Below are 23,374 nucleotides of genomic sequence, written 5' to 3'. Positions count from 1 at the left end.
TGGGTGACTCTCTTCATTGGCATAGGAATCCTTAGAATTTAACAGCATTGGGGCTCAGACTACTAGAATACTTTCTACCTGCCAAACAGGGCTCCTGACACTGTATCTTCTGGTTGTTTTGGAAACCATTGAACATGAAACATGATACAGTTTTGTAACAGACAATAAATGAAAAACAAAGTTTATTTACATATTGTCTTCTTCTATGTTCCATGACTATGACAAATGTCCACTGAAAATAAAGGGTACAACAAGTTGGATGCATGAGCTTTGTTTCATATAAAGGTGCAGTTGATACCATGACGTTCCTAGGTATACACTGCACTGGTAGCATATGGCTACTGTATAGTGCATTGCAGCAGTCAAGAACATGACACACAGACAGCACTGTTTTTTTCAGCTTGTATTACAGGATATGCTATATTAAATATGCTGTGGAGCAGGAGTGAAGGGTTAGCTTTAGGAGAGTGACCTTTATATAAGTACAGCCAAATTCTTACTGTAATTGATCTAATAATAAAGTTAAAATATTTGTTTGGCATGGAGTGACCTGGTATATTAGTATTTGTGATGAGTAGGATGCACCTTCACTTTTGCCTTAGGCAACAGAATGCTTCATTGGTTATCAGAATAACACTACAGATGTACCAAGAGTTAAACTAACATTTAACACGGCACAACTTAATTCATGCACAGTACATTACTCTTACAGTAACACATCACATATTGTTGCATCAAGTTCCCAAAACATAATAATGAAATTCCTGCAAGAAATGTTTCTGCTATCAGATGGCACCTTCACAGAATCATATTACCCTTGTTTGAAGACTAAATTATAAGCAGCACAAGTGTACTGTGCTTTGTGAACTAAACTGCTATGTTCATATGTTGGTTTAAATTAGTGAATTGGCAGTGGTTTGTGGTCAGGTAACTGTCAATCACTGTCAGAAAAACGCAGACAGCGGAAGAGCAGAGAACTACAAGTGATTGACAGTTACCTCCGCTCAGACCAGGATGCTGCCACGTTTAAAAAAAATAAAATAAGAAAACAAAGCGGAAACAATGTGTCTACCCAAATCCTTAACCGGAGAGAACAAGCTGGGTTGTTTTTCAGTTCCTTTCTCCAAATAAGCATGTGTCTGGGGCTAGTTTTCACTATAGTAGGGGGACCCTTTAGTAGAAATCAAGCACAAAAATAGAAGTGTAGTTGTGAATCCAATACAAAACAATGTACCTGCTCTGCAATGAGGGCTTGCTCTGCAACAGCCCCTGAGTACGCACCCTTAGCTCTTCTTGATCTTCCATCAGATCAAAACATTCTCACAGGATTTTGAGGTTCAACACACTACTTACCATCGTTGAAAGAGATTTCTATGGTAGGTCCAAATCATGAAAGTATATTTTTAAACTGATGTAACAAGGTAAGAAAAACCCTGCTATCATTCTGAATTGATACCTCTTTCACTGAGTTCCATTTATTTGTTTTTTAATATATGGATTTAAGCTGCCTGTTTGATTGATACACTGTACACTTCTAGATATGAACCAGTAAGTGGTATCATCATCATCATCATCCTTTATTTATATAGCGCCACCAATATGCATTAGTCTCATATTCTTGCTCAGTCTGCAGTGTGATTTCTTCATATAATTCATGAATATCGGCTGATAGCAACTTTAAGTCACACTGCATCTATGAGGCTATGTGGCTGTATGTCCCACTTTATTGATGAAAAGGAGTGCTGCAAAGAATAACAAGGTTGAAGGGTTTGTGCCCACTGCAAATATGATATAATTTACATTTTCAACTTTAATTTCAGTCCTGGTGCTGCTGTATCGTGAAATAATCCTTTCCAATGCAACCCGCTGGCATCCACATATTCACCTTCTCCCATCATCCTGTGAAGGTAAAGAGACTGGGTGAGGCTTGATTCTCTCTGACACGTACTTCATGCATGAAATGCTCTAATTTACTGCCCTAGATGTCTATTTATGCTACAGCTGATTGTTCTCTTAAACTGGATAACATGTGACAGATTAACGCACAATGAAATTGAAATGTTATTTGAAATGGACTTTAATTAGCAGCATAATTGGTTTTATTTTAGTATGCCCTCTTTTGATAATATGTGCAGGAATCAAACTGTTACATTTGGTATATAAATGACAAAGTTATGGATAGATAGGATACATGAGACACTAGGGGGTATATTTACTAAACTGTGGGTTTGAAAAAGTGGAGATGTTGCCTATAGCAACCAATCAGATTCTAGTTAGCATCTTGTAGAACATACTAAATAAATGACAGAGGTAAAGTCGCATAGTAATGGTAGGTAAAACCGCATGATAATGGCAAATAACTTCACATGGTAAAGACAGGTAAAACCGCATGGTAAAGGCAGGTAACTCCGTATGGTATCGGCAGGTATGGCCACATGGTTACAACAGATACAGCAGCACAGATATGTCAGGTAACGCTGAATGTATACGACTGGTAAAGCAGAACGGATTTGACAGGTAAAGCAGCACGGTAACGACAGGTAAAGCAGCACAGTAACGACAGGTAAAGCAGCACGGTAACGACAGGTAAAGTAGTAAGGTAACGACAAGTAAAGCTGCACGGTAACGACAAGTATAGCAGCACGGTAACGACAAGTAAAGCAGCACGGTAATGACAGGTAATGCAGCACAGTAACAACATGCAAAGCATTGTGGTAACGATAGGTAAAACAGCACGGTAATGGCAGGTAAAAGCACGGCAATGCCAAAAACAGCATGGATACAGCAGATAAATTAGCAAGGTTACGACAGGTAAAGCAGCACGGTAACGACAGGTAAAGCAGCACGGTAACGACAGGTAAAGCAGCACGGTAACGACAGGTAAAGCAGCACGGTAACGACAGGTAAAGCAGCACGGTAACGACAGGAAAAGCAGCACGGTAACGACAGGAAAAGCAGCACGGTAACGACAGGAAAAGCAGCACGGTAACGACAGGAAAAGCAGCACGGTAACGACAGGAAAAGCAGCACGGTAACGACAGGTAAACTAGTAAGATAAAGACAGGTAAAGCAGCACGGTAACGACAGGTAAAGTAGTAAGGTAACGACAAGTAAAGCTGCACGGTAACGACAAGTATAGCAGCACGGTAACGACAAGTAAAGCAGCACGGTAACGACAGGTAATGCAGCACAGTAACAACATGCAAAGCATTGTGGTAACGATAGGTAAAACAGCACGGTAATGGCAGGTAAAAGCACGGCAATGCCAAAAACAGCATGGATACAGCAGATAAATTAGCAAGGTTACGACAGGTAAAGCAGCACGGTAACGACAGGTAAAGCAGCACGGTAACGACAGGAAAAGCAGCACGGTAACGACAGGTAAAGCAGCACGGTAACGACAGGTAAAGCAGCACGGTAACGACAGGAAAAGCAGCACGGTAACGACAGGTAAAGCAGCACGGTAACGACAGGAAAAGCAGCACGGTAACGACAGGAAAAGCAGCACGGTAACGACAGGAAAAGCAGCACGGTAACGACAGGAAAAGCAGCACGGTAACAACAGGTAAACTAGTAAGATAAAGACAGGTAAAGCAGCACGGTAACGACAGGTAAAGCAGCACGGTAAGGACAGGTAAAGCAGCACGGTAACAACAGGTAAAGCTGCACGGTAACGACAAGTATAGCAGCACGGTAATGACAAGTAAAGCAGCACGGTAACGGCAGGTAATGCAGCACAGTAACAACATGCAAAGCATTGTGGTAACGATAGGTAAAACAGCACGGTAATGGCAGGTAAAAGCACGGCAATGCCAAAAACAGCATGGATACAGCAGATAAATTAGCAAGGTTACGACAGGTAAAACAGCACGGTAACGACAGGAAAAGCAGCACGGTAACAACAGGTAAAGCAGCACGGTAACAACAGGTAAAGCAGCACGGTAACAACAGGAAAAGCAGCACGGTAACAACAGGAAAAGCAGCACGGTAACAACAGGAAAAGCAGCACGGTAACGACAGGTAAAGCAGCACGGTAACAACAGGTAAAGCAGCACGGTAACGACAGGTAAAGCAGCACGGTAACGACAGGTAAAGCAGCACGGTAACGACAGGAAAAGCAGCACGGTAACGACAGGAAAAGCAGCACGGCAACGACAGGAAAAGCAGCATGGTAACAACAGGAAAAGCAGCACGGTAACGACAGGTAATCTAGTAAGGTAACGACAGGTAAAGCAGCACGGTAACGACATGTAAAGCATTGTGGTAACGATAGGTAAAACAGCACGGTAATGGCAGAAAACAGCATGGATACAGCACGTAAATCAGCATGGTTACGATAGGTAAGTGTTAGGCTGCCGGTTTGATAACTAACTTGCAGAACAGAACACCTATAGCAGCCGCCTTTCCCGTAGAGCTTTATGTGCTCACAGGTACTTGGATGCCCCCAGCACTTAACTCCTAGCATAGTGCAAGTTCGTTATTCAATACCGCAGTGGCAGGCCAGGGGAGGCAGAGTAGATGGTAACAGATGGTAGGCGTAAGCCGAGGTCAGGGGTCACAAGCAAGATAGCATGGTCAGATAACTCGCCAAGGGTCAGGGTCACAGGCAAACCAGCAGAGTCCAAGATACAGGCCAAAGGGTCAGGGTCACAGGCAAGCAGGCAGGGTCCAAGGTACAGGCAAAGGGTCACAACAGCAGGTCCAATAGAAAACAGGCAGAGTATCCACAGGAACGGGGACAAGCAGGAACAGGACAAGAGCAGGTCAGCAAACAGGGTAAGTCCACGCTATAACCGGCAGGGAGGCTAAACCCTCCATGCCTTAAATATTTGAACCAGCCAATCAGGGCTTTGCCCTGTAACAATCCTCAGGACCTCACCAATTCATAAATTGCCTCTTGCCATTAATCAGCCCACAGGCTGTATACACTTCAGCGCACACACCCGGCTGCCCAGTGCTGCCGGGGCGTGCTAACAGGACACTCGGCGCCCGGCTGTTGCCCTGGCAACAGTCGGGGCAGAGAAACAGGAAGTGACGCTGTGGTCGTCATGGAGACGGCCGGGATGCCAGAACCAGAAGGAAGTGAGTTACGGCGGTGCCCGCGGCCGCCGCCGCTCCTGACAGTAAGTAGCATGGTAATGGCAAGTAATGCAATAGGTACATGACAAAAGATAATGCAGTATAGCGGTTAGCACAATAACAAAGACACACAGGTAAAGAAATAAGACAGTATTTGACAGGCAGAATTGTGTATTTATCTGTCTGCACAAGTACAACTATGCTTGCTTGTCTTTCATGCAATGCGCTGAAGTTTGCCCGATGTAAGCTGCTGGTCCAGAAAAGCATTGCAATGTATTTTGTGCCACTGACCAACCGTAAACAGCTACTGCCTGATGAAAGACCATTCATGTAAAACTAGTTAGCAAAACTAACAACAGAAAAGAGATTTTAATTTAAAACAATTAGAACAAATTTAACATACGCCAAACAGCACGAAAAGAGTTAACTTTAAAACATTGTTAATAAAACCACAGATGAAAGAATTATGAAGCAAAATATATTTTTAGAAGCCAGTGAAGTAGTTAATTTATACGAGACAGAAACCTAACAATGGGGCAATACGCATGGACAGGTGTATAGAAAAATTTGGACAAAAAAGGAGCGACAGTTTGGATGTATGATACTCATTTTAACTGTGCATATTCCATGTCACTTATGGAATAATAGACTTAGTATTACTGATCTTTTTACCTCTTAGGGACTATCATTTGTTGTAATTCAGAAATTTTTGCTTGTTTATTAAAAGTTGAAACCTGTCACCGCTACCCTGCTCAGTAAGTATGGGATGATTATGAGCAATATGTTTAATTACACTCAAGTACTGAAGCATCTTTATATCTGTAAATGTTGTACAAATCATTTTGATGTCAACACAGCTAGTGTGCCGTTAGTGTTTCAGCTGTACCAATATCCGCCATGCCCGCCCCAACTGGTGACTTGCTTGGAATAATCCAGTACTTGAAAAATATCTATAAGACTTTACTGCCTGAAGATCAACCCTCAATAAAAATCCAATTATCTTGAAAAAACTCTATAAACAAAAAACAATAAACTTAGGTACTGTCATCCTCTACAACTATTAACATGGCATGTAACTGTAATGGCTTTAACAACCTATTAGTTTTGCTCTTCATTTTTCTATATCTGCCTGTGGGTGATATGCTGAAAAGTAAATAAATTATATAAATATTTTTTTCTAAACAGCAGACAGTTTTTGAGACGCAGATTAATAAAATTAGAAGACAGAGCCATCCGTAAGGAGATTAATTGTGTTCATTAACTGGCTAATGTAGTGTTTCTACTTCTTAGGTTAAGAGGATGATTTCTAAAATTAACACATATTAATCAAAGTGAGTAGATTAATTGCACTTAATTTGTTGCAAAATATAATGATCGTGTCTTTAAAGGGGACGTACTAATAATTCTGACATTCTCAAATTAAAATATTATGGGGGCTGTTGAAACCCCTGCCGTTCTTGAGATTAGTGGCACTATCTGGAAAACATACTTCTTAGTGTGCATTTATCTAGGGTCAGAACACTTTTATGTTATCAGTCTTAATCTCCCCTGTATGTCTCTGTGGAACCAGTTTTGAAATGAGGATAAAACAACCTAAAAACTAAGCAAACCAGTGGCACAATGTGCACAGCAGCACAGAGTATGTCAGAATAAGGTGTCCTGATCTTATGGGAGACTGTTATCTGTCCACTTGTGTTTCTTAGTGAGAGAAGGTTTTCATGTGTCAGGGACAGTGTCATGATGAATGAAGGCATCCAGGAAGCAACATGCTGGGAGTGAGATATTGGAAGAAGCAGGATTCCTCAGTACTACAAAGAAGTGATATGAGGCTTCTGTCAAACTGAGGCAGATAGGGTGTGGTGTCAAACACACCTCTACACCAAACAAAGGTCACACAAACTTGTTTCAATGCAGTGGTGTCATCTACTAAATGGCTACATCTGCTGCAAAATTTTACACTGTACAAGGGCTCAACAGGGGTTCCACCTGCATTTGACACCTATGTCGTTTTACTATTATGGCAACATAGGCACAGGCCTAAGGCTTGAGGATGGTAAGTGAGCACTTCCTATCATCTCTGCAGTCAAAGAGTCTATTAACGTCACCATTGGAACTTTTCTCCTGGGTTACAAAATGGACCGCTGCCGGGGAAGTAAATGGATCTTACTAAACAGAGCCTAAGTGGTGGTATGTTGGACTTCCACCTGGAATATTTATGTGATGTGTGTACTGATTATCTAGGGGTTTCTGAGACAGTGAGCACCATAAGTACCTCTCTTCATTGTATTCAGTCAGAGAGGTGCTGGAGACATTTCTGGAGTCAAAGTTGGCCCTTGTAAACACAAGGATGCATTGTACATGGATGATCTCCTAGACAAACTACCCACGCCTAGACTCCCTCCCTAATGTACTATAGGAAATCCATATATACAGCAATGTATCTAACTTTAAAATAAATGCTGATAAAAAAAATGAGATTTTAGACCTGATCCTTCATCCTCAGACAAAAAAAATCATCTTGCAGCTAATTTCCCATTTCGATGGCAATCTCATAAACTAATGTCACTCTCCACCTTCAACTACAGTGAGCATGGAGATTGCATCAAAGATAGCCAATTATCTCTCAATTTTAACTTTATTGTGGGTTCCTCCACATCAGAGAGTGCTATGCTTCAAACTGATTACAACTATATTGTTATCTCTACGAACTTGAGATTCAAGTATCCAATTGTTTAACTCGTTTACAGAAAATCCAAGATGTCCCTGATGGTGAAACAATTCGGCCTCACTCCTTTTCCTGGATTCCAAGTTTCATCTTGCTGGACTAATCGGGATCTAAAATTCGTAATCAACCTTGCCCCATTGCATAGCTCTCCCTCCATGGTATAAGAGAAGTTTGGGAACCTAAATACGGGGCTTGGCATGGGACCCAAGAATCTGCATAAAATAAAACGGTAGATGGAGACCCTGGAACCAAAGGAATAGAAGACCATTTAAGTGAATGTAGCTAAAAGTTTTACATGTGTTCACATAAAAGAAAATTCACGCGCCCATCCCAGGGATTGGATGTGATGCTTGAGTGAGCTTCTACTGGAAGATGTTTACTGTAAGGCTCAACTAAAGGGCACACTGTATGAAAACATCTCTCTGAACGATAATGGGGAGACCTCTAAGGTGACACTTTGGGTGACATTTAAGTGTGTGGTGAGAGGGAAGTATATTCAGTTAGGCACATTACTTATAAACAGGAGGCCCAAAAGGAAGCCTTACTACTACAAATACAAATGCTCAAAATGAACCATGAAAGACGTTTATGAGGAGCTAGCAGAAACTAGGTCAGCCTTCAACAAGTTGTTATCGACAAAATGAAACTAGACTTCCACAAGGGCAAAATCAGATATTTTCAATGGGGAAATAAGCTGTGTAGGTTACTAGTGAGAGCAGATATTGATATATCCACAACAGGGAATATCACTGTGAACGCTGACAAATCAATATAATACCTCCGGTGTTAAATAAATATAGACATATAAATATAAACAAATCCACAGGATGCCCAATATTTGTTTTAATTGATTGCTGCTCCTCATAAGGTTGTTGTGCTACAACCTTATTGCTCAAAAAAGACAACAAGAAAAAAGGAGGATTTTAAAGAAGCGCATCCCATTCATTCGAACTCCAAGGTGCCACCATATAATAATACTCGTCAGTATGTGTTAAAATTTAAACATTTTAATAAACATTAAAAAACATAGAAACATAAGTATAAAGGAAACAGTATATAAAAATACCAATTAGGAACCAGGATGATCATTTGTGTTAACCCACAACTTCTCCCCTTTTAGTGCACATAGGGGGAAGGTTTTATTAATCAGTTTTTGGATTGAAAAATGATCAATAAAAATATCTGGATCCTATTTCCAGGATACCCTGGAAACAGCCCAAACCAAACAGGAGACAGTAGCAGATTACCTCAAAACTATAGAATTTCTAAAGATCTCAGAGGAAACTCAGGTATCCCTAGAACAACCTTTCACTAGACAAGAATTAGGGGAGGTCATAAAATCCTCACCTGAAAGAAAGGGTGATGATGGGTTTTCCATCAAGTGTTATAAAACCTTTAAGGACGAATTGACTCCTCTTCCTCTCAAAGATTTTAATGAGGTCTCAAAACAATCATATCACAGTGCTCCCCAAAAAGAAGAAGAACCCTTCCCAGAGCTCCAGCTATAGGCCTATAACTCTAATAAATATACATGTTAATTTACTTGTAAATCTTATGGCTAACCTTCTTAAACCCCCCCTATTGCTGGAATTAATCCATAATGATCAAGAAGGTTTTGTGTCAGGAAAGAAAGGCATGTGACAATACCACAAAGGTTATAGATCTCGTTCATTACATCTCGGAAAACAAGGTAGAGTCCCTTCTGCTATCAACAGATGCAGACAAAGCTTTTGACAGAGTAGACTGACAATTTCTGACAGTGGTGTTGGGCTCTTCCTGTCTAAATACAATTCTAGTACTATAGTACTATATAGACATCCTACAGGATCAGGATTAAAGGTATTTTTTCTAACACAGTGGAAATTACAAACGGAACTAGACAAGGGTGCCCACTGTCTTTGTTATTCTTCATGCCCTGTATGGAAGCACTGTAAAGAGCAATTTGGCTTGACTCTGATATTAGTGGCCTGAAGCTTAGCAAGAAGGAATACAAGTTGGAATTTTTTACTTACAATTGTGATTGTTCTTATGATGTTATCATGCAATAATACTTTCCAGAATAATGGAGTGGACCTGATTGGATGGTGCAAAGCAATGGACAAAAGTGGAAAATAATTTCACTTATATGTCAGTAACTATTTCACCATGGCTTCTAAAAGTCCCTAGAATTAGACAACAGATAATTATGCCCACCCTAGAATGTTGAAGGAAACTTAGAACTCACAGGGACATTTCATCTCAGGTTGTCCTCATTGTCAATTACCCATTTCCAACTGGGCTACGGCCCAAATTTGGGGGCATGGACTCAGGCAGGAGTGTGACATGTGGGCAGTAGGTAGACAGTGTGTGCATGTCTTCCTTCTAGGAGAAATTTTCCCTCTCAACTCATGAACACCAGGCATACTTACAGCTCAGACACTTTTTGTTAGGGTCTACCTAAAATAAAAAATATCGGAAGTGAGCTGTCTTCATTTGAGACACTGTGCTTCTCCACTCTGGCCCTCTCAAAACTTTACAAGATACAATCAGTTATGTTTCACACCACGTCTCGATTTGTGGAGGCCTGGAATAGGGACTTCCCAGGGCCCATATATGAAAATGATTGCCCCAAAAGTTTCCAGATAATGCACACTTGCTCACTCAGTGTCTCAGTGGACAGGGCTCAATTTAAGATCTTGTCCAGGTGGTGTAGGACCCCAAGGGGTAAATTTATTAAACTGCGAGTTTCCAGTGGGTTTGAAAAGTGGAGATGTTGCCTATAGCAACCAGGTATTACTGGTATGCCATCCATATTCTATTGTTTATTCATTGTAATTATCCAGTGGAATTAAATAAAGAAAATAATTCTTTACATATATATATATATATATATATATATATACATACAAGTTAACCCGTGCATGATACTCATGCATTCTAGTCAAATCAAGCTACTTAAGGTGTTAAAAAGGTTCTTGTCATGCATTTGGGCCATAGCCCAGGCCTCCTCAGGGGAAGAGCGTTACTTCCCGACGTAAGCGCCCTTTTTTAACATGGTTTTGTCCACATGTCACCACCTCATCATTCTTCTCCATCACCTCATCCTTCATTTTCATCGACACATCTGTCCACATGTCTATCCAGACACAGGGATCTCTCTCAGCGGTCCTGAGTATCACACTCCTTTCACTCTGTCACCCCCGGCAACCACCAACCACTCCCCACTGTCACCCCCGGCAACCACCAACCACTCCCCACTGTCACCCCCGGCAACCACCAACCACTCCCAACTGTCACTTCTCCTTCAAGAAATATATATATATTTTTTTTAAATATTTATAAACACTTTTAACAATTAACAAATTAAATTAACAAATTAAAAACATCTTAGTATACCAAATTTCAGCCCTTTCTGAATTTTTTTTTCCACACACGCTAAGAATTTAGTAGGTCAGTGTATAACTCCGCCCAGCAGGTGGCGCTTCAGCTTGGTTTTATTTTTTACACACACAGACAGACTAATACACGCCACTAAGCATTTATATTATAGATATATATGATAAATCAGTATACCTGAGTTAATCTCTTATACCAGTGGTTCCCAAACTGTGTGCCTAGGCTTCCTGGGGTGCCTTGGAGATCTCACAGGGGTGCCTCGGCCAGGGCCAGTAGAAGCAAGGTGGGGGGCTACTTGGTAATTATATTGGCTTAGGGGTGCCTTCAAAAAATTTGGGAGACCCTAAGGGTGCCTTCAACTGAAAAAGTTTGGAATCCACTGTCTTATACTCTTCTCCCATGACCCATTCCAGGAATTTGCTACACACATTCTTAAACTGATTAAACTGATTACTTTCTACAGGAAAAATCAAGAACCGCCTCTGATCTCTTCCATTATAACCACAGTATAACTTAAGCACAAAGTGAGACATATCACATGCATTATTAACAACTCCCCAGGCAAATTCACTTTCTTATGGGCACAGTGGCTTTTATTTTCCCAGTGTCTGGTTAAGTTGTGTGTATGCTCAGTATTCAGCTTACTTGTTTTGAGTAAAGTTTCCTATATACCGAGCTCCATCGGGAAATGTGTAAGTGCCTCTCCCATGAAACATGTTGTCAGTCACTTCTCCTTCATAAACCGCTCCAGAAGGATGTTCAAGCTTCCCCATCCCATTCATCTGTGTAGAACACAAAGGATTTGATATAATTGCTAGATAATAAAACATTTTTATGAGACAGATTTACAAAGAAAGTGTTTTTACATAGAATAAATAAGTTTTAGAATAACAGTAAATTTAGAACTCTGTTAAATCTCCTACTGTGGGGGCCTTGTTTCTGCCGAAATAAAAGTGGCTGTGTGGCCTCTAGTCTGGCAATGTGTTTAGACTTATAGAACCATATTTAAGGGGCCATATTACAAAACTACCATGTTTGAAAAGCTATTTACTAGTTTTACATATTTTCTACTTACATGCAGCGGTCGAAGTGGACATTTAGGGCTAGATTTACTAAACTGCGGGTTTGAAAAAGTGGGGATGTTGCCTATAGCAACCAATCAGATTCTAGCTGTCATTTTGTAGAAAGTACTAAATAAATGAAAGCTAGAATCTGATTGGTTGCTATAGGCAACATCCCCACTTTTTCAAACCCGCAGTTTAGTAAATATACCCCTTAGTGGTGATGGTATGGCAATTTAGAAGTGGCAGTGAGAAAAATGTAATGGCAATGTAGGTGAATGGAACTTTATAATTGTACAATGAAGGCAGTAGGAGAAGTGGTGGTATGGCATACCACCGTATACACCCACACTTTGACCACTGCTTACCTGTACAGCACTGCGGAATTAGTGGCGCTATATAAATAAATGGTGATAATGATGATGATGATGTCCCTGACAAGTGACATTAACGGATAATACTGAAAAAGTAGGTGGAGTTTGAAAAAATAAAATCAAAATGTTCACTTACCTTCCACACTTTTTTAGCCAAAACCGTTGCTGGATATTAGTCCCATGCTGCACTCCACCCTCTTCTCCATTGGCCGCTTGCAAACAACCATAGTGGGTGTTGATACCACTGTCCCTGGGAACTTCCCATTCACTAATTCAAGTGGATAAAAAAATTCATGGGGATGGGCATTAGCACTCAGCTTGCTGCAAATAGGCTGAGTGGGCAGAGGAGAGTGGAATGCAGCATAGGACTGTTAGACCCAACAGTAGCAGGGCAGATCTGGCAAACAGAGTGGAAGGTAAGTAAGTACCGTATATACTCGTGTATAAGCCGAGTTTTTCAGCACATTTTTTATGTTGAAAAAGCCCCCCCTGGGCTTATACTCGAGTCAATAAGTTTTCCCAGTTTTTTGTGTTAAAATTAGGTGCCTCGGCTTATATTCGGATCGGCTTATACTCAAGTATATACGGTAATTGGTTTTTTGTATGTCCTTTAACTTCACCCAAAACAAAAAGTTTTGAATGGAGGTATTCTTTAGTATATGGTAATACACCCACTACTGTAAATTATAAGATATTAAAAGTCACCATGGAGCCCCTTGTGTTTTGATAGAGGTCATGGAACTCTGAGGTAACTTCCATAATCCTTATACTTCACAGTAGGAGCGCATTATTCTTTATGACAAATAAGCTGAAGTTTAATGCCAAAGAAATTACAACATTTTACTATTTAATCTGCAATTGTATTAGATTATGTTTTGGTATACTTTTTTTTTTGTTTAATTATGTATGTTTTTGAGAGAATTACAGAAATGAAAGCTGTCAGCCTGGAAAACTAAAGAAAGGGAAAAGTTACATATCTGTGCTACATAAAAAAAAGTAGGCAGTATTTTCACTGGAATGTAAAAAAACAAACAAAAAATAATTGTAACATGATTTTTACAGGTGCAAACTTATACCCTAGCTGGATTGGCTCTTAACTCTAAAAGAGGACCTATCATGTCTATACTGTTAAAAAAAATAGTAGCCACACTGGGGCCTGATGGAGCAGGTAATTAAATATAATAAGGATTTCCCATTTTTATAAATCCCAACATTTTTCACTAAAGACTCTGAAGTATTCCACCTGTGCTTCTTCAAGGTATGGGTTTACTGTTCCTTATGGTGAAAATGGTACTGCTTCTGTCAGTAAGAAGGTCAAAAGGAATTGTGGCTACTTTACTAGTGTCACTCACTATTGCTGAGTTCTGTTAGGCTGGTTATAAAGTACAGATCAAATTACCCTGTCACATTTCCAGGATCCGGTATACGTCACACCATTTGGACTCTTATTTACTCCCATTCCACTCCTCTCCAGTACTCCTGTTGTTGACCTTCTGCATTCACCATCTAAAGTGAAAAAAAATTGTTATTTTTTGGGTTAGAACATGTCTGACCTGTAACCTATAAAAATGTTCACGTGCCAAATGGGGCTTGTACCCATGCTCATGGAAAAACCTTAATAGTTAAAGCATAGACGAAACCTTTCACTTTGATCTAGCTTTCAACAAAGCATTGATATTGTGTTAGAATTAATGTCAGTTTGTAAGAGGTTGTGATGGGAGTTAATTGATTAATAAAAAAATGACAGTAATTTAAGATTAAAGTGATATTAAACATATAAATTTACACTTTTACACAAAAGTGATATTGGTCTTATATCTGTAACACACGACTTTATAACCACCAGCAGAATAAGTGTCCTTTATTCAGACCACCATACATACACCACGTTGGTACTTACCATGACAAAGTGTGCACTTATACATATGAAACACTATGGGAAGTAGTTATCAGATTTGTGGTGTCACTTGTTCCACTGAATGGTGTGTGTAGTGTGGCCTGAGTGAAGGCCTGTTTTACTTAAGTGGTGGTGAGTGTTGTGGTGACCACAGAAGTTGTAGAGGTAGGTGCCAGGGAGATGCACATATATCATTTTCCTGTGAATAGGGCACTAAATACAGAATAAAAACAGATATTAAGAATTACAGAGCAATAGTTGTGGTACTGTACAGAGGTCCATACATGCAGAACAGGAATAGATAATAAAGAAAGTACAAATTAGTATTGTTTAATTTCTTATGCAAGGAAAGAGCCACAGTTCAAGTCAGATATATGAACATATTGTCATAGTGGTGCGCTACACACATCAGGTGAAAGGAGTCTTGCTGAACGTATAGAAAGGACAACAAAGGTCCACATGCATGTGCACTTTTCAACGCATTCAGTAGGATACCTGGATGTGATAGCCATAGAAGTAAATAGACAGACTACATAATAATAACAATGCAAGCAGAGTATGCACAGCATATCTGCAAATACCTGCAAGTGTATGCACATCAGGTGTATGCAAACTAATGTGATACAATTAAGTTTGAGATTACATATATTCAGTCTCACCTTTCTAACTATCTATGGATAAGTGCCTCATTCTTCAATCAATCTCCCTCACAGTCAGCAAAGAGATTATGGTCACCAGTACTGTTGTATGGGTGGGCTGAGATTGTGACAGTGAGTTCTGATTTGCATTGGTTAAGTGACAGTTTCCAGGGTATTTCCTTGTGCTGCTATCATAACAGCTACTATACAGCACCTGTTGCTCTAATAGGCTAAAACCACCTGGCTGCTTATAATGTTGACGCCAAATAGCTGCCAAAATTCATACACACTGACCCCAAAGCTGTCAGCTACTTAGAGTACCAGATAACAGCAGCAGCTGGCACGAACCTACAAACAAGCAGGTAAGCTAAAAAAAAACAACCAAAAAAACCCCAAAGGCCTTGCCAAGAGGTTCAGGGCTTTGGGCAATCATCCTCTTTGCCACACTGTCTATATTACTAAACAGTAACAGGATGACAAATTTAAATGTGCAAAGTATATCTTACCATAACTATCTCCATTCGGGAATACAAGTGAAATCTGAAACACTTCAGGAGCTATTTAAAAAAGAAAAACAGAGGCCGATTAGTCACTGTAGTAGGAGTTGACTGTTATTGTAAGCAGGTGGCGGACCACACTTCACTGGCGCGAGCTGCGTTGAAGTTGGTGCCATCACAATAGCAGTGACTATTAATGTAGCAGCTGAGCTAGCTGGCTCCCCAAATTTCTGAGCATTACTAGCAGAATTTTGTCTGGAAATCAGCCAATTAGCTTTGAGAGCTATACACGTTAATAGTCATTTAGTCTATAATACCTAATATAATGTAAGATTTCATTGAGAAGTTAGTTATGTACTTAAAGAAGTAAAAAATTATCTAATATAATTTCAAGGGACAATTGGTTCCTGAGCAAGAAGATCTAAGCTCAAACTTATGTGATGATACCCAGGGGAGAGGACTACCCAGATTCCCAGTGTTAACTGATTTCTCTATAGTTGTGTCTGAGTGGTAATTTTACTGGGACCCCTTCTGGGGGACTCAGGAACAGAGGGACCAAGTACCACAGCGTGATATCAATCTTAGCTCAGACACAGATTGATGGAAAATAAGTAGGATTATTTTAAATTCCAGAATGTTCATAGCAACTAACACAACAATCCAACTCAATAGTAAAAGTGCACACTAACATATAAGTGAAACACAAACAAAAAAATTAGCAATATTACCGGCTTTTAGACCCCTCCTGAGACTTGAACTTGGTCTAATGCTCTCACTGGTTTTCCCACGTTCTGGAGTTCATATTCCCCAGCACTGCTGCTAAGAGCAGGCAGTACCAGGCCCCAGAGTCTCTCTGCCTTTGGTGGGTCCACTCCAGCTATCTGGGCCTGATAGAAACAGTGCAGCAGTGGCTATAATTGCTCTGGAGCTGCCCACAATTCTTCTCACCGACTTTGGCCAGACAGGAACTTCAATTCCCAGCCTCAGCTTATCCCCCAAAAATTCCCCAACCTCCCCCCTGGACATGGTCTTTTATTGCACCACCTCTCCACTGGACATGGTCTTTTATCCTCCCATCTCTCCCCTGGACATGGTCTTTTATCCACCCACCTCCAACCTGGACATGGTCTTTTATCCACCCACCTCCAACCTGGACATGGTCTTTTATCCCACCAGAAATTCCCATGATCCCAGGAGTGGCTACTATAGTTAGGGACCTTGCATGTTGGCTTGATTTTGGCTAAAAGACTTAGAGATATACTGGACCAGATAGGGGCACTGTGAAGGGACCCCTCTTGAACCCCCACCAGGATGGTGTCTATGTGGGTGGACATGCTTGCACCATTCTGTTTAACCCATGCATTACATTTTATCCTTTCTTCTCACTTGACTATTGATATTGCCCAGGGGCATTCCCTTATGTCACAACATTAGGTGCAGGAAAAGCGATCTAATAATGACATGTTCACTTAACAAGGTAAGAATTAATTTGTTGTCCTTCAGGAACATCGACAGTACTGAGAATTATATCAAATATACAGAATACAGAAAATGTACTGAACAGTTCACTTCTGACAAACATTGTCAGGGACACATGTCTAATGCCTGTGTCTGTCCCTAGTAATAAGTGACAGCTGGTAACAATTGTACATTAAGAGGTTAGGCACAAATGCAGTTTTGACTGCACATGCACCTTTGTGGTTTTTGAGTGCTAGGTGCATGGGCACAGAGGGTGAGCACCGAATAGCATAAGGATTAATGATGCCAATGAAGATGGTATAGACTATGCATACTAGCTTTGTTAAATAACTAATGATGGTACATAGATGGCACAAAATACAGTGGGCCAGATTCAAATCAGAACATAACTTGCAGATTAAAAAAGAGCAAGGAACTTGAGCGTAGTTCCGGCCGTATTTAAATCCAAGCAGATCACAAAAGGTGTTTCAATTTCAATCTGGGTGTAAGTACGCTTTGCATACACAGTACTTGCCGTATGTTAACAGACAGAACAGACTGCAGTATACGCACAAGCGTCTGTGCAATATAAGGTCACATCAGAACATATACAAAAAAATTGTACATTATGAAATAAATGAACAGCTCTAAACTGTATAATTATTAATAAAAATATGGCTGTTAATCTTTTTATATATTAAATACATAAATCAAGATATTATTTATAGAACTCGTCATATTTTACTTCACATTAACATAAAGGCATCACCGAAATTGACAGAATTGGAAGCTTGAACGATTGCTTACAATATTGCACTTTCCATAGGATTTGAAAAATTGCATTAAATGCTTTAAAATATTGTCCTTAATCTAAAATGGGTCTAGTTGAAAAGCAGCTAATATACATGTCACTATTAAAAAATTAAGGATAATTGCTTTTGAAATACACTGCAGTACATGTAGTGAAAACCCCCAAATTAACAAAATTGCAAGAATGAAAAAGTGCATTCTCCAGCCAAAAAAGTTCATAGACATGAAATATCAAAGTTCAGTTACATCAGTAAAATGATATGTAATAATATAATAATTAGGTTTGTTTAAGTTATAAGGGAGCCTAATGTATATAACTCCCCTGCTCTTACCAGACTCCTCATTCACAGATTCCATTGTCTGGTGTCTGCACTGACTGACTACTAAGCTGCTGTGGTACCATGGAGACAAGGAATAGGCAACACATAGCGGAAGGCGGAGAGAAATGTGTGACGTATGATCTAACAGACCAATAGGACGCCACACAGGGGGCTGAGATGCCGGCAGTGTAAGGGATCACGTGACCAGACAGGAAGCAGTCGCATGGTATAGAGTGAGTAAACATGTGTATTATAGTGTAATGTCTGGCACATGTTAGTCCACAATATGATTGTCCACCGTGGTCTGTAGCAGATTATTATAAAGTGTAATGGGTTAGTCCAGCCTTAGGCGAACCGTGTCTTCAGCTGTCATGGAACCACAAGGTTCAGCAGCCACTGCCAACCAGAGGCTCAGCAGGGATGCTGAAGCCTGTAGTTACGCAACAGCTGGAGACCCGTATGTTGTCTAACGGTTGGTTCATTACACCTGCTGACCTGTAATGCTGAGTGCCTGCACTTGTGTATACTGAGCATTTATTGCTGTGATGGAATTACTGTGCAATATAACATTTGTAATATGCACAACGGGCCTTATGTAATAATACAGTGTTTACAGTTAGTCTCCTATGGTCGTTGAGAGAGCTGACATTCTTTCTGTCAAGCATCGTGTGACTTCTGTGATTGAATTGTAAATTAGCTGCTGCAAGTCTTTTTATGAGATAATCCTGTTTATGAATGGATTTAATTGATGACACATTGTTACTCTTCAGGATACTTCACAACTTTGTAGACACATGACCATGCAAGAAGCAACAGAGACAATGCCCCAAGTACATCCCATTATTGGAGATTTGGAAATGTGATGCCTATTTTTTGCTATTTAGTGCATTTTAATTTAAATAAAGTTGTAATATTGTAAAAGGGTCAATGCTAGGACTTGATCGGGTGAATATCTTGAAAGACTTGTTTGTGCAAATTTCACTACTGTGCAGTTAATTTTTTATACTTGGAACCACTTTGGACCAGACTGCATGCAAATCTATTATGTTCTGTTCAGAGCTATTTGTATATGTACACTGAAATTTCTTGTCCAAGTTTATTTAACCATTGAAAAACATTAGTTACCTATTTGTTATTAAGAAACAGAATAAGAAACCATGAGCATGGCAACAATTATTGGTTTACTGTTAGTGGCTATGAAGCAAACACACTAATTTGTATACTGTAATCCTTTCATCATTAGTTGGTTACATCTGAATTGAAAGTTAAAAGAAAGTGCTGCAGTTCCTACATAATTGTTTGCTGAGAAACTGCAGCATTACCAGATACTGGTTTAGTTCACAGTAATCATTAGCCAGCATAACTTAATGTCAATTGTTTAACATAATAAACCAAGAGGAAGTGCTGGAAGTTGTATACAAAGTCCAAATGAATAAAGGTAACCAACCGTATTGTAAACTGACAGATATTAAACTACGTCCAAACAACTCCTATTTAGTCTGTTTGTTACTGCATGTATAAATAAATAAATACATTAAATGTTAAATTCCTTTGCTAGCAATACGTTTTTTGAAAGTGTCCTATATCTTATAGCTACATGATTTTTTTTTTTACATTGCAATAACTTAGCAGCTAACTAGTTATACACAATTGCACTGACAAAAACAAAATAAAAATATTTTATTTAAATAAGAAATGAGGATCTACTTTGGGAAGTTTTACTATAACAGACATTGGATGTGCTTTGCATATAATGTAGTACAATTGTTTCAGAATTTATTAAAACAGAAATCCTCCCTGTAATTCACACATTTGTTAGTATCTCTGACTACATGTGGTTTGTTTATTTGTTTTCTGTTGCATTTTTTTGTGTGATTGGTTGTGCTGAGAGATTTCCGGATAAGATAACATTGCATCTGCCATTAGTAGTGGTGTCTTCTAGGGACCTGCATTCCTCCACACGCTTTAATATTAAGGCAAATAACCAAGTACACCATGCTATTGTGTATCTGCAGATGGATTATCCGAATCGAAGGAAGGGAAAGCCAAACAAAGGAGGTGGAAGAGGCGGGAAAGGTGGCAGAAGAGGTGGTGGTAGTGGGCGAGGTGGCGGTGGTAGTGGACGAGGTGGAAGTAGAGGGGGAAGATCCAGAGCTGAACCTATAGGTGGAGGTGGTGGAGTAGGAAAAAAAAGCTCTAGCAAAGCATGGGATGATGGAGATGACATCTGCTTCTCTAGCAAACCAATGAGACCACCAAGGTAACTAATGTCACCGGCTCTGCCTTAATATCGCTAAGTATGGGCTAACTCATGATGTTCCAGCTATTTTTAATCTGTATCGCCAGTGATTTTCATTCATGAATTGCCTGGCAGAGTATTGGTAATTATAGCTGAAAAATTGCAGACATTTGAGCAAATTCATACTTGGCATGCTCATCTTTCTCTATTTAAGGGAAGTTTCTTTGTATTCATTTAATACGTTTTTGATGTGCTACTAATAGTCAGAACTACGCCATAAGACACAGCTCGCGATCCCGTGGTGGTGGTACTACAGTCAGTACCCCCCTCCAGACTCTTCACATGACCACAGAGAACCAGGAACGGGTGAAAGCTCTTCTGCGTGATCTTCAAGGACCAGAGCTGGATGCTGTTGTTGAGTAAGTGTTAAGCTACAGTTGGTGTTGCACAAACATGTTTTTTTTTTTTTGTTTGTTTTAAGTATGTTTTGTAGAGATTTTATGCCCAACTAAAAACTGGAATATAATATGCATATAAGCTGGGCCTAAAGCTGGAGAAGAGCAGAGATTATGTACAGTGATGGGTGGGAGATATACTGCTCTCCAAACTGGAGGTTCTCTAAACAAATAACACCAGGAAATTAACCTTAATTTACAGTGATGTAGGATCAGATTTAGAGGAGGAATACGACTATACCAGCTCCCAGGATGAGGAAGAGGAGGACAATAATGGTCATTACTGTGATGAAGATTCAGGATTTGATTTCTGGTCCTCCCCATCAGCAACACTACAAGCAGCAGAAAAGCTGTCCCCAGAACCTTCTGTCCAGATGTTACCCGAGGCAGTCGTATCTCCTTTTGCTATTGGAAAACTTTCCCGGTGAGTTCAGTCCTGGGGAATAGTCTTCTCTGAGGAACAGCTTTAAAATGGAATATCTGTTAAATTTCTGAGGAGCTGTGTTCAGTCCCCTCCACTCTGCGATATGTAGGTCCCTCTCTTCACTGTCGCCTCCGCTCTACAATATGCAGGCCCCTCTCCTCCCTGTCCCCTCTGCTCTGTGATACACAGGCCCCTCTCCTCGCTGTCCCCTCTGCTCTGTGATACACAGGCCCCTCTCCTCGCTGTCCCCTCTGCTCTGTGATACACAGGCCCCTCTCCTCGCTGTCCCCTCTGCTCTGTGATACACAGGCCCCTCTCCTCGCTGTCCCCTCTGCTCTGTGATACACAGGCCCCTCTCCTCGCTGTCCCCTCTGCTCTGTGATACACAGGCCCCTCTCCTCGCTGTCCCCTCTGCTCTGTGATACACAGGCCCCTCTCCTCGCTGTCCCCTCTGCTCTGGAATACACAGGCTTCTCTCCTCGCTGTCCCCTCTGCTCTGTGATACGCAGGCTCCTCTTCTAGCTGTCTCCTCGGCTCTGCGATACGCAGGCTCCTCTCCTCGGATCTGCGATACGCAGGCTCCTCTCCTCGGCACTGCGATACGCAGGCTCCTCTCCTCGGCTCTGCGATACGCAGGTTCCTCTCTTCCCTGTCCCCTCCGCTCTGTGATACGCAGGCTCCTCTCCTCGCTGTCCCCTCTGCTCTGCAATACGCAGGCTCCTCTTCTAGCTGTCTCCTCTTCTAGCTGTCTCCTCTTCTAGCTGTCTCCTCTTCTAGCTGTCTCCTCGGCTCTGCGATACGCAGGCTCCTCTCCTCGGCACTGCGATACGCAGGCTCCTCTCCTCGGCACTGCGATACGCAGGCTCCTCTCCTCGGCACTGCGATACGCAGGCTCCTCTCCTCGGCACTGCGATACGCAGGCTCCTCTCCTCGGCACTGCGATACGCAGGCTCCTCTCCTTGGCACAGCGATACGCAGGCTCCTCTCCTCGGCTCTGCGATACGCAGGCTCCTCTCCTCGCTGTCCACTCTGCTCTGTGATGTGCAGGCTCCTCTCCTCGCTGTCCCCTCTGCTCTGCGATACGCAGGTTCCTCTCATCCCTGTCCCCTCCGCTCTGTGATACGCAGGCTCCTCTCCTCGCTTTCTCCTCTGCTCTGCGATATGCAGGCTCCTCTCCTTGGCTCTGCGATACGCAGGCTCCTCTCCTCGCTGTCCCCTCTGCTCGGCGATACGCAGGCTCCTCTCCTCGCTGTCCCCTCTGCTCTGCGATACGCACGCTCCTCTCCTCGCTGTCCCCTCCGCTCTGTGATAAGCAGGCCCTTCTCCTCGCTGTCCCCTCTGCTCTGTGATACGCAGGCTCCTCTCCTCGCTGTCCCCTCTGCTCTGGGATACGCAGGCTCCTCTCCTCGCTGTCCCCTCTGCTCTGGGATACGCAGGCTCCTCTCCTCGCTGTCCCCTCTGCTCTGGGATACGCAGGCTCCTCTCCTCGCTGTCCCCTCTGCTCTGGGATACGCAGGCTCCTCTCCTCGCTGTCCCCTCTGCTCTGGGATACGCAGGCTCCTCTCCTCGCTGTCCCCTCTGCTCTGGGATACGCAGGCTCCTCTCCTCGCTGTCCCCTCTGCTCTGGGATACGCAGGCTCCTCTCCTCGCTGTCCCCTCTGCTCTGGGATACGCAGGCTCCTCTCCTCGCTGTCCCCTCTGCTCTGTGATACGCAGGCTCCTCTCCTCGCTGTCCCCTCTGCTCTGTGATACGCAGGCTCCTCTCCTCGCTGTCCCCTCTGCTCTGTGATACGCAGGCTTCTCTCCTCGCTGTCCCCTCTGCTCTGCGATACGCAGGCTCTTTTCCTCCCTGTCCCCTCTGCTCTGCGATACGCAGGCTCCTCTTCTAGCTGTCTCCTCTGCTCTGCGATACGCAGGCTCCTCTCCTCGGCTCTGCGATATGCAGGCTCCTCTCCTCGCTGTCCCCTCTGCTCTGCGATACGCAGGCTCCTCTCCTTGGCTCTGCGATATGCAGGCTCCTCT

The 23,374-nt window shown here is 41.8% G+C and overlaps 3 protein-coding genes across 5 annotated transcripts in view; 1 reads left to right on the top strand and 2 right to left on the bottom strand.

Moving 5' to 3' along the window:
* The window catches only part of GALM (galactose mutarotase), a 254,174-nt gene that overhangs the window by 96,489 nt on the left and 134,311 nt on the right, over positions 1 to 23,374 (bottom strand). The gene's annotated exons all lie outside the window — the stretch shown is intronic.
* MORN2 (MORN repeat containing 2) lies at positions 166 to 18,366 on the bottom strand. 2 transcript variants are annotated; one of them, XM_075203699.1, is made up of 5 exons: positions 18,247 to 18,363; positions 15,656 to 15,706; positions 14,014 to 14,120; positions 11,825 to 11,961; positions 166 to 1,899 (listed from the first exon to the last, which is right to left on the bottom strand). In XM_075203699.1, exons 1-5 carry the CDS (start codon positions 18,269 to 18,271, stop codon positions 1,797 to 1,799), a joined length of 423 nt encoding a protein of 140 aa, XP_075059800.1. In that variant the 5' UTR covers positions 18,272 to 18,363; the 3' UTR covers positions 166 to 1,796. The 2 variants fall into 2 exon arrangements, with proteins under 2 accessions (XP_075059800.1, XP_075059801.1); XM_075203700.1 differs by lacking the exon at positions 15,656 to 15,706 and having other exon boundaries at positions 18,247 to 18,366.
* DHX57 (DExH-box helicase 57) overlaps positions 18,418 to 23,374 on the top strand; it is a 44,591-nt gene continuing 39,634 nt past the window's right edge. The window contains exons 1-4 of one of the 2 annotated variants that reach the window (XM_075203697.1): positions 18,418 to 18,467; positions 20,250 to 20,494; positions 20,737 to 20,892; positions 21,131 to 21,352. In XM_075203697.1, coding sequence (XP_075059798.1) covers positions 20,250 to 20,494; positions 20,737 to 20,892; positions 21,131 to 21,352 — 623 coding nt within the window. In that variant the 5' untranslated portion in view covers positions 18,418 to 18,467. Of the gene's footprint in view, positions 18,468 to 18,494; positions 18,923 to 20,249; positions 20,495 to 20,736; positions 20,893 to 21,130; positions 21,353 to 23,374 lie in introns of those variants that run through there. The other variant, XM_075203698.1, reaches the window with a different exon arrangement.

This window comes from Mixophyes fleayi, chromosome 3 (assembly GCF_038048845.1).
Source record: "Mixophyes fleayi isolate aMixFle1 chromosome 3, aMixFle1.hap1, whole genome shotgun sequence".
In the NCBI taxonomy this organism is placed as follows: domain Eukaryota; kingdom Metazoa; phylum Chordata; class Amphibia; order Anura; family Limnodynastidae; genus Mixophyes; species Mixophyes fleayi.
The sequence above is the reverse complement of the archived record's forward strand: the minus strand, read 5'-3'. Positions and strand labels throughout refer to the sequence as shown.

Coding starts and splice junctions, on each gene's coding strand:
- MORN2 (XM_075203699.1), bottom strand. CDS start 18,271: ATGGAATCTGTGAATGAGGAGTCTG. Junction 14,121..15,655: donor CCCGAATGGAGATAGTTATG/GTAAGATATACT, acceptor TTTTCACTTTAG/ATGGTGAATGCAGAAGGTCA. Junction 1,900..11,824: donor GGAAACTTTACTCAAAACAA/GTAAGCTGAATA, acceptor TTACCTTCACAG/GATGATGGGAGAAGGTGAAT.